Genomic DNA, 13,838 nt, shown 5'->3' with positions numbered 1-13,838 from the left:
AGTGATGTTTCTCTATTCTACATTTACATTGGTAGTGAAATATATTTTGATGCTCACTGCTTGGACTTAGGGAGTCATGAGATGCCCTTTATAAAGTCCTGGCTGTGTTTGCATTGTAAGTATCAGGATCAGCTCCTGCACCTCTCATTTAACAAGTGAGGTCTGTCCTTTGGTTCCATGTCTGAAGTTCGGTTATGGGGTCTTGTTTACAGATCAGTAATCTGTCTCCAGGTTTGGTCATTGAATCTGTATTCTGTTGTGCATCTGGGGTCTGAGGCCCCTTTCCTCTAACCTCATATCCGAGTTCCAGTGTGGGTCCCACGAGCAGCTCCAGTTCTAGGGCATGATGTATGGACTCTGGTGTCCAAGGTGCCATGTCAGTTTCTGGCATGGGTGTGTCCTAGTCTCGGTTGAGTCTGTAGATGAGTGTTTGGTGCCGAGTCCCCTTTTTGGCTTGGGGGTTGGTCCAGTGCTCAGTTCAAGTCATCTAGAGTCCACAGGGCCCTGATTCTGTCTAAGGACTCTGGTGTCTGTTCAGTATTGATTGTTGTGTTCATGTTGGCAGGAAGGTAGATATAAATGGGGAAAGAGAGCAAAGTGAATGGGAGATTCTATTCTATAAAACTCAGAATACTTGCTTCAGGGAGAAGTCTCAAGGTTCCATTTAGTCAAATCTGATAGGAGACTCCAATATTTGTAGGCTTGATGACACAGAGAAATCCATTGTGTTCTGAGATGTGCATTGTCTCCTCAGCCCTCTGGTTCAGGTTTGGGAGGAGTTTCTCCAAGGCACTGCCAGTCATGTGCTTTGGAGAAGTGAGAGGGAAATGGTTCCAGTGTCGGAGAGGCACCATGGGAGGCAGAACTGGGCTGGAAACACTGTGAGGTGCAGAATTAGATTGTTGATGGTAAAAAAAGGTAGTCTTTTCTAGGTGAAAAATAGAAACATGGTCCAAAGAGATATCTGGATTTTTTACTTTGCTTTTCTTTCCTTATTTTCTGCCTTTCTGTTGAGGGAAATACACTAGGCATGTTGTAGGTCTATCACAGCTTTTTCCATTGGATTTTTATATTTTTTACATTGATTTGAGAGAGAAAGAGAAGCAAAAAATCATTTTTTTTTCAATTAGTTGTTTCATTTAGTTGTGTACTCCTTGGTTACTTCTCTTAGGTGATGAGACCTGTAACTAAACCCACAACCTGCACACAGGGAGGACACTCCATGCACTGAGCCATCTGGTCAGGGCATCATAGGTTTTTTAAATTATTACTATCCTTCAGTTGATGAAATAATTTTAGAAATCTAATTGCAATGTGTGTTATAGGTTATTTAAAATTGTATTTTATAAGTGTAAGTATAAGGACTTCCTGGCTTATCTGTTACTAATGATTTCAAGATTAACTGTCACGAGAGGAGGAAACATAAGTTATGTAATTTCAAACTTTTGAAGTTTGTTGTCACTTCCTTTATAGTGCAATATGGTCCCTTTTCAATATGTCCTCAGTGTGTGTCTCTGCTGTTAGTTCATGTGCATCTTGAGAACAACACATCAGTGGTGCTCAGGAGGAACAGAGGTGGGTACAGTGCATTATATGTCAGTGGTTGGATGGCAGAAATCAAAGGAGGACAAAAATGCTCAGACAGCTTGATGAAGGAAGTAGCATTTATTTAGCTGGCAGAGCAGTGTGACTGCAAAACAGGCAACCAAACATGTACTCCCCAAAGTTAGATTTCTTACATCTTATATACTTTTTACAGAATAGAGGGTTTGTTTGTTTTTTTTGTATTTTTCTGAAGCTGGAAATGGGGAGAGACAGTCAGACAGACACCTGCATGCACCCGACCAGGATCCACCCAGCACGCCCACCAGGGGGTGATGCTCTGCTCACCAGGGGGCGATGCTCTGCCCCTCTGGGGCATCACTCATTGTGACCAGAGCCACTCTAGCACCTGGGGCAGAGGCCAAGGAGCCATCCCCAGCGCCTGGGCCATCTTTGCTCCAATGGAGCCTTGCTGAGGGAGGGGAAGAGAGAGACAGAGAGGAAGGAGAGGGGGAGGGGTCGAGAAGCAGATGGGTGCTTCTCCTGTGTGCCCTGGCCGGGAATCAAACCCGGGACTTCCGCACACCAGGCCGATGCTCTACCACTGAGCCAACCGGCCAGGGCCAAAGAATAGAGGTTTTAATGCAAGGGGCTTGTGATCCCTTTGTCTAGAGCAGGGGTCTCAAACTCAACTCAGCATGTGGGCCGCAGAGCAAGATCACAGCCATTCGGCGGGCCGCACTAGGTCTACAAAAGGCAACTGTTACACAACACTTTTCTCACTGCAGTTGAAAACAAAAAAAAAAATCAGTACAAAATTGTTCGGCGGGCCGCGAGTTTGAGACCCCTGGTCTAGAGGTACATGTCACTCCCATGACTCCAGGATGGGAGGTGAGTTTAGGTAGATTCAGAGGATGTGTAGAAATTTTTTCAATTAAGGTATGTAAACACAGTTTCTTAAAATCTTTTGAGAAATGAAAAGGGGAAGTGGTTTTCAGATAAGTTTTTTATCTCTGTACTCTGAAAGATTATTTTCTATCCCTAAATGAGAGAGTTGGATGAAACCCATGGTTATGCCCTCACCAGATAGCTCAGTTAGTTAGAGCATCATTCTGATACACCAAGGTTGTAGGCTTGATCCTCAGTCAGGGGACATTCAAGAGTTAAACAGTGAATGCATGAGAACATTGGTGCTGTCATATTTGGAGTTTGGCAGTTCTAATAGGTGTGAATGTTGTATTATTGTAATTTGAATTTGTCATTTCCTAATGATACATCAGGCAGAGCTTATTTTTACAAAGTTAGGTGCTTGGTCTCATCAACATAAGAAACATGAAAACAGGGAGTTTTTAGGATCTTATTTGAGCCAAAATGACTCCAAATATTTAGGATGAAGATCTCCATTGCTACAGACTGACAGTGGAGCAATTTTTAAAAATAATTTTATTTTTTTTAATGGGGAGACATCAATAAATCAGGATACATATATTCAAAGATAACATGTCCAGGTTATCTTGTCATTCAATTATGTTGCATACCCATCACCCAAAGTCAGATTGTCCTCTGTCACCTTCTATCTAGTTTTCTCTGTGCCCCTCCCCCTCCCCCTTTCCCTCTTCCTCCTCCCCCCATAACCACCACATTCTTATCAATGTTTCTTAGTCTCACTTTTATGTCTCACCTACGTATGGAATAATGCAGTTCCTGTTTTTTTCTGATTTACTTATTTCACTTCGTATAATGTTATCAAGATCCCACCATTTTGCTGTAAATGATCTGATGTCATCATTTCTTATGGCTGAGTAGATTCCATAGTATATATGTGCCACATCTTCTTTATTTTTAAAATTTATTTTAGACTGTGTAGAGGGGGGAGGGAGAAGGTGGGAGGAGCAGAAAGCATCAACTTTCATATGTGCCTTGATCAGGCAAGTCCAGTCTTTTTATTTACTTATATATTTAACTCATTTTAGAGAGTGGATAGAGAGAAGCAATTTTTTCCTTTTCTTCTTTGCAAGAGAGACAGAGAGGGATAGGGAAAGACAAGAAGGAAGAAAAATGAGAAGCATCAATTCTTTCTTGGGGCACCTTAGTTGTTCACTGATTGCTCTCATATGTGCCTTGACCAGGAGGCTACAGCACAATGAATGACCTCTTGCTCAATCCAGCAACCTTGGGCTCAAGGCAGTGATTTTGGGGTCATGTCTATGATTCCACGCTGAAGCCTGCATCCCCAAGCTCAATCAAGCTGGCGACCTTGGGGTTTTGAATCTGGGTCCTCTGCATTCCAGTTTAGGGCTCTATGCACTGCACCACTGCCTGGTCAGGCACCATTCTCATTTTATAGATTAAAATACAGAAAAATGGAAGTTGAGAATCTTGCCTTAGGTCGCATAGCTGGTGAGGGCAGAGCTGAGATTCAAAGCAACTACTGAATGATCTGGAGTCCATGTGGTATGCACCATGAGATGCTCACCCTGTAGAGACCAGTGAGGAGAGAGTGTGGGAGACCAGGTGCCCAGAGCCAGGTACAAAGACATGCACACACACATGTTCCACCCTGATTTGCACCACTGAGACACAGAGGTCAGAGGAAATCATGACAGGAACCAAGAGAAGCCAAGGGAGGAGGGTTGTGAGCCTACTAGGAGAAAAGGCTCCACTTCCTGGGAGTCAAGGAAATTCCTTTCCTGGTGAGTCTGTCTCAAATCTCTCTCCCTGGGCAGTAAGCTAAGTAGATTGACTCCAGTCTTCCACATTTCCAGGTGTTGAGTTTCTATGCATGACAGTGTGAGTTCTCTGTTGCTCTCCTGGAACTCTGGTTCCAGTGACAGGGGAAATGAGGTATGTGAGCTTCAAAGTTTTATGAAGATAAGATTTATTGGAACAGGAGGCTTGGAGAACCATGGAGGAGATTGGTGTTGACATTCCCATAGCACTTAAGAAATTGTTTGTCTTGCTCATCTCTTGTTATGAAAGTGAAGAATTTGTTTAACCAGTTACTTCTGTATAAATTACACTCTTGGGAGGGAAGGGCTCAGTAGACTCCTTCTGAAGTCTCTTCAGAGGTGGGATTATGACCCATGTAATAGCTATGGCTGCAGAGATGCAATTTTATGCTAATAACTCACTACACTCTTTGCAAACATAATGCTTTTCCCTTGAGTGTTTTCTCTGGTGTCTGAGATCTGACTTCCATGCAAAGCCTCATTCACACTCCCTGCAAACATAGGGCTTTCTTCCTGAGTGTGTCCTCTGGTGTATGAGGAGATGTGACTTCCATGCAAAGCCTCTCTCACAGTCCCTGCAAACATAGAGTTTCTCCTCTGAGTGTGTCCTCTGGTGTATGAGGAGATTTGGCTTCTGTGCAAAGCCTCACTCACACACCCTGCAAACATAGGGTTTCTCCCCTGAGTGTGTCCTCTGGTGTATGAGGAGATATGACTTCTGTGCAAAGCCTCATTCACACTCCCTGCAAACATAGGGCTTCTTCCCTGAGTGTGTCCTCTGATGTCTGAGGAGATTTGACTTCCATGTAAAGCCTCTTTCACACTCCCTGCAAACATAGGGCTTCTCCTCTGAGTGTGCCCTGTGGTGTCTGTGAGTATGTGACTTATCATCAAAGCCTTGCCCACACTCTCCATACTTGATAGCTACAATTCTTGACATTCCTACTCCCATAGATACTTTGCTTGTGTACACTGAATTTACTTCCTGGCCTGTGCTGGGCACTTCCTGCATCATTCTCTCTTGCTCACTAGAGCTTCCCAAGTGTCCTTTAGGAGGTTTGAAAAAGGCACTTGAAATCCTCCAATGCCTGGTACTTTTAAGCAAAGGTCTGGACTTTTCTTTGACCTCTTGACCTTCAGCTTTGTCATCCCAGTTGTGTGTATCAGTATGTTGTTGCTGCTGATTTGGATCCTCTGGGCAGGGATCCTCTGATTGAAGCTGTTTTCTTGTAGATGTTCCTGGGAGAATCTCATGGGGGTGACTGCGTACCACATGTTGGGTGAGGAATTCCTGACTGGAGAAGACCAGAGAGCAGGAAGGACACGGGTGTATCTCTGGCTTTGGTTCTGCTGAAAGAGTAAATTTTGGTCAGGGTAGAGGTTGATAAGGCTGCATGGGTCATATGTTTTGTCTGCTGTTAAGACTTCTCCCACGAGTCATTCTTATGGGGTTGACAGTATAATCTCTGCCTCCCACAAAGTGTTTCTTTACAGTCTGTTTTATCTTTTAATTTTATGTACTATATCTTCTTTACAAATCCAGAAAGCCCATATCAAGGGTCCTTTCTACACACTGCCATATGAGGGACTGTCAAGTAGCATCAGGGTCTGTTTCACCCCTTGTATGGGTGGAACAATGCTGACCTTTCTTGTATAGGTCACGTAGCTTTTAACACAGTTGTTTTTAACACAGTTGTTTAGAAAGACCATTGGCCCCAATTAGGAATTGCTTCCCTCATAGTTTCCCACAGATGATAAACTGAAAATGTCCTTCCTCAAGCCTCACACCAAATATTCATACTTGATTTCATTTAGTGTCAGCCCATTTTATATACAATGGAAAGTCCTGTTTCAAAATATTTCCCCAACCATACTTTTTAAAAATTGATTAATTTTAGAGAGAAAAAGAGAGGAGGAAGAAAAAGTAGAAGAAAAAGAAGAAAGAGAGAGAGAGAAATAAAGGCATTTATTCATTTTCTACCTAGACATGCAGTCATTGGTCATTTCTCGTATGTGTCTTTACCCGGGTTCAACCTTGGTATTACAGGATGATGCTGTAACTGACTGAGCTAACTAGCCAGGGCCCCAACCATACTTCTTACATGCTTTACTCCTATCCCTCTCCAGCTAATCAACCATCCTCTCTCACTTAGAGATGAAATAATCTCTGAGAGGAATCCCCACTGAAGTGTATTTTCAAAAAATTAACAAAGCAAATCTTAGAGAATAAGACACCCTATAGCCGAGAACAGCACCATTGTTCCACCTCATTCAGGAAGGTCCCCAGTGTCTCAGCTTGATCACAGCACTGCATTTCCAGGCTGCTGGGCATCTATCCAACTTCTACTCTTACCCTGTATGCTAAATGGGGGTGGTCCTCAGAAAACAGGCACTAGCCAGTTTGCTCAGTGGACAGAGTGTTGGCCCGGCATGTAGAAGTCCCAGGTTCAATCCCTGGTCAGGGGACAAATGAGATGTGACTATCTGTTTCTCTTCCCCTCTCTCTCTCCCTTCTCTCTCTCTTCCCCTTTCAGAACCAGTGCTTCAACTGGTTCAAGCATCAGCCCAATAACTCAGTTGGGTCAAGTGTTGACCTCTGGCACTGAGCATAGTTTGGCTAGTCTGAGCATGAACCTCAGACTGGAGTTGCTAGGTGGATCCTGTTCAGGGCACATGAAGGAATCTGTCTATCTCCCCTACTCTCACTTAAAAAAATAAATCAAAAGTAAAAAGTATAAAGATTTTTCCTAAGAATCAAAGGCATATGAAATCAATCCTTCATTTCTGAAGCATCTGATTTGAAATCTTACTGACTTTAGAGTATACCATGAACATTTCCAAGGTGAGTTCTCTCTTTTCTTTCCATTTTGAAGAATGGTTGTGCCCACCTCTAGATGCTGCAAGCTCTCTCTTCTGCTTGCTGCTGCACTTGATGCCCAGCTTCTGGCCAAACTCATCACCATACCAGACTAGCAGCTCACAGTCTGGCCTGATGACCCGGCAGGTTTGGTAGAAAATCTGCCTGTGATACTGAAAGGCCACCAGGTTCTGCTCTTCATTATCCCAGGCACAGTTCACATACCTGGGATTGAGGCAGGTGAAAGAAAAGAAACCCACAGGCGATGAGTTCCTACTATCAGATCCATGTCCAGCTCTGCACCTGACACTCGGGCTCTGATGTCACTGACTTTCACAGTACTCTCAGAGAACCTTCTGTTCAATGTCTGAGCCTGTCATAATGTCATATGACTTCCTATCTCCAGGTCTTGCTTATGGTGCTCATCCTGCCTAATACCATGTTTCAAAGCCAAGTCCAGACGTCACCTTCACCCTGATTGTCCATAAAACCTAGTGACCTCTTGCTTCTCTAAACTAAATAAGGTTCCATTTTATATCACAGAACTTGCTACTTGATGTTGGAATCTGTCTCTAGATTAGTTACATCATTCAATACTCAGCCCAAGTCCATCTTTTCTTGAGAGGCCTTTCTCCATTCTCCTCATAGCATTTGAGGCCTCAACCAGGTTCCCATAAAAACCTGGAGGTCTCCCCCCAACCCAGAAGTGAGAAGCAGGGAGGCAGACAGACTCCCACATGCACCTGACCAGGATCCACCCAGCATGCCCACCAAGGGGCGATGCTCTGCCCATCTGGGGTGTTGCTCTGCTGCAACCAAAGCCATTCTAGCACCTGAGGTGGAGGTCATGGAGCCGGGGCCAACTTTGCTCCAATAGAGCCTTGGCTGTGGGAGAAGAAGAGAGAGACAGAGAAAAAGGAGAGGGGAAAGAGTGGAGAAGCAGATGAGTGCTTCTGTGTGCCCTGGCAGGGAATCAAACTCTGGACTTCCACAGGCCAGGCTGATGATCTACCACTGAGCCAATCAGCCAGGACTTGGAAGTCTCTTTTTCTTAGCAAAATCATAAAGAACAATAATAGCTTATTCACATTCTCTAGCTCTTGATAAAAGATCCCCTCAGGAAAGTGGCCCATGATCATTTCTCTGCAGGCTTCAGAACTCAATTCTAGTTAGAAGGGAGGCTGGAATAATTTGCTGCCCTCACAGGTTTAGGCCAGTGGTTGGCAAACTCATTAGTCAGCAGAGCCAAATACCAACAATACAATGACTGAAATTTCTTTTGAGTCAAATTTTTAAAATTTAAACTATATAGGTAGGTACATTCCTTATTGAGGTAGTGTCTGCACGTGGTATTTTGTGGAAGAGCCACATTCAAAGGGCCAAAGAAATGCATGTGGCTCATGAGCTGCAGTTTGCTGACCACTGGTTTAGGCTGTCCTTGGTTTAAGTATTCTGGCACTGTGCACTTCTCAAAAAATAAAAAATAAAATTATAGTTAAATATCTGTAAAATCAATTCTTTCACTGTGTCTGTAATTAGTTCTCCATAAAAAGATGGGTTATATGACTTGCTTAAGTAATACCTTCATCTAAACTGGAATATAGTAAGGGCTTAAATAATGTTCATTAGATCAATTAAACTATAACCCAGGACCTCAAATTTTTTTCCAGTGTCTAAATTTTGTCTATTATAGAGACTTATATTTTGAGGACATATGCTATATTTTTATCCCATTTTTTCTGCTAAATACCTCTTGCTTTGAAAGAGGACTGCAAGGAGAAAAAAGAGAAACAGAGGATTGAGGGAGACCACTGAGGGAGGCATGATGAGAAGGAAAGATGTATGGGCCTGAGAGGGATGAGTGTTCTCGTGACTCCCAGAAACTTATTGTTCGTACCTCATCCAGTTGGCCCAGGATTCATCCTTCCCATTCACATACTTATAGAAGTTTCTCCCTTTGGTGATCTGCATTTCAGGATGAAAAAATAAAGGTTTTGTTTTAGTTGAGGAGGTAATAGAGAAATTATTTTCCCCTACTGTTAACAAAACTCTTTCAGCTTGCATGCATTGCCACTCGTGACCACATGATACTTTCCTTACTCATCACATCTGAGTTGACCTGTCTACTCAGGACTGGGAGGAGGCATTTCTTTGTGTCAATACCACTTTGCTCCCACTTAATCTGTAATTCTCAACAGGAGCCCCATGGTCTGCAAACTCCACTCAGTACCCAAAGCTATTTTCTCCATCCATGTCCTAGCATGTAGAAAGGCAGGTCCCACCAAGCCATGGAAGGGATGTGGGAAGCCACAAGACAGAAGAAGAGGTAAATACTTCTCACCTTCCAGGAGTATCCGTTGTTGCCTGCCTCTTCATCTTCTGTGATCTGGCCCTCATTAGGGCCAAAGTGCAGACCCACTGGCAGAGCAGATGCCTCGTTCCACACTCCAAGCCCAGCTTCAGGGATGCCCAATGGTTTGATTCTCAACCCAGGGAGCAGAGTGAGGGCTGCATGGTTCGGATGCCCCTTATCCACTGCACTGTCTTTTACAAATGTAGGGGGGCCATGCACTTCACAACTGTCCATTAAGAAGTTCTGACACTTCTCAAAATCTGGCGGTGAGAGCAACAGGGATTAGGGAAGGTGTAGTGCATGTTCCTGGATGTATAGACCTTCAGAGAGAGCCCAGGCACTCATATCATTGAGCCTCAATTCTGTAGTGCATGTTCATAGGGTAACGGAATGCTCTAAGGGGCAAATGACCAGATGAAATTATTGTATGAAAACACGACATGCTTTCTGAGGGTCACTTACAGAGGTAGTCATCATCCTGGGGCTTGCTGACCTCTTGGTACACATGGCCTTTTATTTCTCGTAGGCTATACATCTTTACTTCAGTCTCCTTTCTCCTGAGTTCTAAGTTGGAGAAGAGTGAGTTTGGTGGAGTCTGGAGTGTTAGTCCCTATTTTGTCAGAAAACACACAATCTCCTCCTATCAAATTATCACCTGTCCTTCTACATACTCTGGTATTTTCCTTTGTCAAGTATTGGCTCAGAGAGCCTCTATAATAGTAAGTCTTTACACTGACTACAGATGACCAATGCAATATTTGTTTCTAGATCTTCCCATTATAAGGTTTAACTTCCCAAATTTTAGTTATTCATAAAATATTTATTATGGGCACAGTATATATTAGGTATTGAGGAAAGGCCTGGTATACAACACCAACAGTGTATGGTCACTATTATCAGAGATGTATTTATTGGACAACTTGTATGTGTCAGTTCTTTTACATAGAATTTAAGCCCTAGCCAGTGGCTCAGTGGATAGATCGTTGACCCAGTGTATGTGTCGGGTTTGATTCTGGTCAGGGTACATAGGAGAAGTGACCATCTCCTTCTCCACCCCTCCCTCTCCTTTTTCTCTCTCTTTTCCTTTCCTGCAGCCAGTGGCTCAATTGGTTCAAGTATTGGCCTTGGGCACTGAGGATGGCTTGGTTAGCTAGAGCACATCATCCTGAGGTGCTAAAAACCAGCTCAGCACTCGAGAATTGAGGTTGCTGGGTTAGCTTCACTATCTCTCCTCCTCTTATCTAATAAATAAATAAATACATACACAAAGAAATAAATTGAATACTGTCAAAGAATACATTCATGTATCTTCACCTTACACATTAACATTCAAGAGCTCAGAAAATTTTTAAGATTTGCCCAAAGCTCCAGTGCTAAATTCACTCTCAGTTTAGTAGAGCTTAAATCCAGGCCTATCCAAAGTCCACCCTACATACCTAGGTCATACTTATTAGCCTTTCTAGAGGACTCAGAAGAACTGAAATCTACAAATGATTTTCTCTTATCCAATTTTAATCTGAAGTGATGTCCAGAGGGTCTTGCTTTTCCAGGATGGACTGTGATGCTGAGGACCCAGGTTTGAAACCCATTGGCTACCGGCTTCAGTGCGGGCTTATCCGTCTTGAGTGCATGCTCACCAGCTTGAGCACAATGTCGCTGGCTTGAGCAAGGGATCATAGGCATGACCCCATGGTTGGTGGCTCATGTCCAAGGTAGCTGGCTTGAGTAAGGGGTCACTCACTGTGCTGTGGCCCCCCAGTCAAGGCACATACGAGAAAGCAATGAACAACTAAGGAACTGCAATGAAGTATTGATGCTTCTCATCTCTCTCCCTTTTAGCCAGTCTGTCCCTGTCTGTCCCTCCCTCTCTATCTCTCACTAAAATAAAAAAGAAAAAGAAAAAAAGTTGGCCGTTCATGTCAAAAATATAATAAAGGTCACTTAACTGAACAGAAAATCCATTTCTTTAACATAAAACTTTCTCTTTTCTGTCTTCTTTTATTAAATTAAAAAAAATTGCCCTGGCCGTTTGGCTCAGTGGTAGAGCATTGGTCTGGTGTGCAGGAGTCTCAAGTTCGATTCCCGGCCAGGGCACACAGGAGAAGCACCCATCTGCTTCTCCACCCCTCCCCCTCTCCTTCCTCTCTGTCTCTCTCTTCCCCTCCCACAGGCAAGGCTCCACTAGAGCAAAGTTGGCCTGGGCACTGAGGATGGCTTTATGGCCTCTGCCTCAGGTGCTAGAATGGCTCTGGTCACAACAGAGCAATGCCCCATATGGGCAGAGCATCGCTTTCTGGTGGGCATGCCGGGTGGATCCCGGTCGGGCACATGCAGAAGTCTGTCTGACTGCCTCCCCGCTTCCAACTTCAGAAAAATACAAAAAAAAATTTTTTTTGCCTGACCTGTGCTGGCACAGTGGATAAAGCAATGACCTGGAACACTGAGGTCACCAGTTTGTAACCCCAGGCTTGCCTGGTCAAGACACATATAAGAAGCTACTACAAGTTGACGCTTTCTGCTCCTGCTCCTGTCTGCCTCCCCGTTCTTTCTCTCTCACTCTTTTCTCTAAAATCAATAAATTACATTTTTTATTGATTTTAGAGAGAGAGGAGGGAAGCGAGTGAGAGAGAAACATTGATTTGTTGTTCTACTCATTTATGCATTTAGTGGTTGATTATTCTTTCTTCTTCTTTTTTTTTTTTAGCTAGAGAGACAGACAGGAAGGGAGAGGGATGAGAAGCATCAACTTATAGCTGCAGTACCTTAGTTGTTTGTTGATTGCATTCTCAGACGTGCCTTGACCAGGGACTCCAGCTCAGTCAGTGACCACTTGTTCAAACCAGCAACCTTGGGCTCAAGCCAGCAACCTTGGGCTTCAAGCCAGTGACCATGGGGTCACATCTATAATCCCATGCTCCAGCCAGTGACCCCACACTCAAGCTCTTGAACCCATCCTCAAGCCACGACCTTGGGGTTTGGAACCTGGGTCCTCATCATCCCAGGCTGATGCTCTATCCTCTGTGCTACTACCTGGTCAGGCTCCAATGGTCGATTCTTATATGGGCCCTGACTGGACATCAAACCCACAACTTGGTGTATGGGGATGACTCTAACAAATTAAGCAACTTGTCCAGGGCTCCTTTCTGTCTTCTAGTTTCAGAGTGGCCTTGTCCAGTCTAATGGTACAGTGACCACCTTGCCTCCTTTCCTTCTTATCCTTTCACGTCTACACATGTAACCATCCTTGTCCTTCCTTAATCATAAGACTCTGGTCCAAATCAAACAGTCTTGGGAACAGAGCCTCAGGTCTGTGGAGCACAGAAACCATTTGGGTCAAGTTAGAGATCTCATCTGGACTTCAGCTGTGTTTCAATGCTAGACCCATGAATGCAGAAGGACCTTACTGACCACACCCTCATGAAACCAGACACACTGAAGAGATGGCTGACACAGGGCCTGATACAATGGTCCCTACCCTGGCCCACAACCCCAGCTGCCTTAATCACCATGATTAATCCTTTCCGGTCTGCAATGTGGCCGGAGCTGCCCAGGCAGCCCTGTCCTGGAGCACTGCTCACTGGCCAGACCTATCTCCTCCTCTTGTGATGAGAAGTGTTCTGAATGAGTTATTTCTAACATGCTTTTATACTTTTATACCATTCCTGCTCATGAACACATCTATAAATATGTGTAATTATTTACACATGGAAGCAGTGTAGCAAATCACCCCTTACTGCACAATGCACTGTTTGCATCTTGCTCGTTTGCTAAATGTAAGTTCTGTATGTCCTTAGCTGTTGAGAGGCCGGGGACCTGACCCTGGGTCGATTTCAAATGGGCAGCACATGCCTGCGGCGCCTCACCTTGCTGCCTCCGAGTCCATTCTACAGGTGAGTCCTCAGTGTCCTCCGCCGGGGGTCTGGTGGCCTGCTGGCGGTGAACCAGGAAAGCGGGCCTAGGGGCTCTGAGGCCTGGGGAGAAACAAAATTGTGGTCCCCAAAGCGAAGCGCTAGTAGGAGCAGCCCCGACCCTTAGCCGACCCGCATGCTTCCCGCGATTCCCTCTGGAGCACCTTCACCTGTGCGCAGCAGCGCGTCCAGGTTTTTTTCCACGTTGGGGCAGCGCGCCTTCTCCCAGTCAACCATGGCGGCCACCCTTCCCCGGAGATGTAGGTGCAGATGTCCCTGAAGGCGCCGGTGGCCTGGAAGGCGGGGGAGAGACGCGGCCACGTGACCCTGCGCTGCGGCTGGAAAAAAAGCTCCTCGCCCCGCTGGGTCCGGGCTGCCCCCGCCCGCCGCCCTGCGCTCACCTGCAGCGCAGCCCACGCTCTCCCTGCCGCTCCCTCAGCGCCTCTGCG

General features: G+C 44.9%; 1 protein-coding gene across 1 annotated transcript; it reads right to left on the bottom strand.

Annotated features, from left to right (window-relative positions):
- Window positions 1-5,001: 5,001 nt before the first annotated feature.
- LOC136386992 (histone-lysine N-methyltransferase PRDM9-like) lies at window positions 5,002-13,609 on the bottom strand. The gene is made up of 6 exons (XM_066358079.1): window positions 13,560-13,609; window positions 13,345-13,452; window positions 9,470-9,741; window positions 9,026-9,093; window positions 7,160-7,353; window positions 5,002-5,618 (listed from the first exon to the last, which is right to left on the bottom strand). Exons 3-6 carry the CDS (start codon window positions 9,713-9,715, stop codon window positions 5,002-5,004), a joined length of 1,125 nt encoding a protein of 374 aa, XP_066214176.1. The 5' UTR covers window positions 9,716-9,741; window positions 13,345-13,452; window positions 13,560-13,609.
- Between the last annotated feature and the right edge of the window lie 229 nt (window positions 13,610-13,838).

The sequence above is a fragment of the Saccopteryx leptura genome, unplaced genomic scaffold, assembly GCF_036850995.1.
Source record: "Saccopteryx leptura isolate mSacLep1 unplaced genomic scaffold, mSacLep1_pri_phased_curated manual_scaffold_36, whole genome shotgun sequence".
Taxonomy (NCBI): Eukaryota; Metazoa; Chordata; class Mammalia; order Chiroptera; family Emballonuridae; genus Saccopteryx; species Saccopteryx leptura.
The sequence above is the reverse complement of the archived record's forward strand: the minus strand, read 5'-3'. Positions and strand labels throughout refer to the sequence as shown.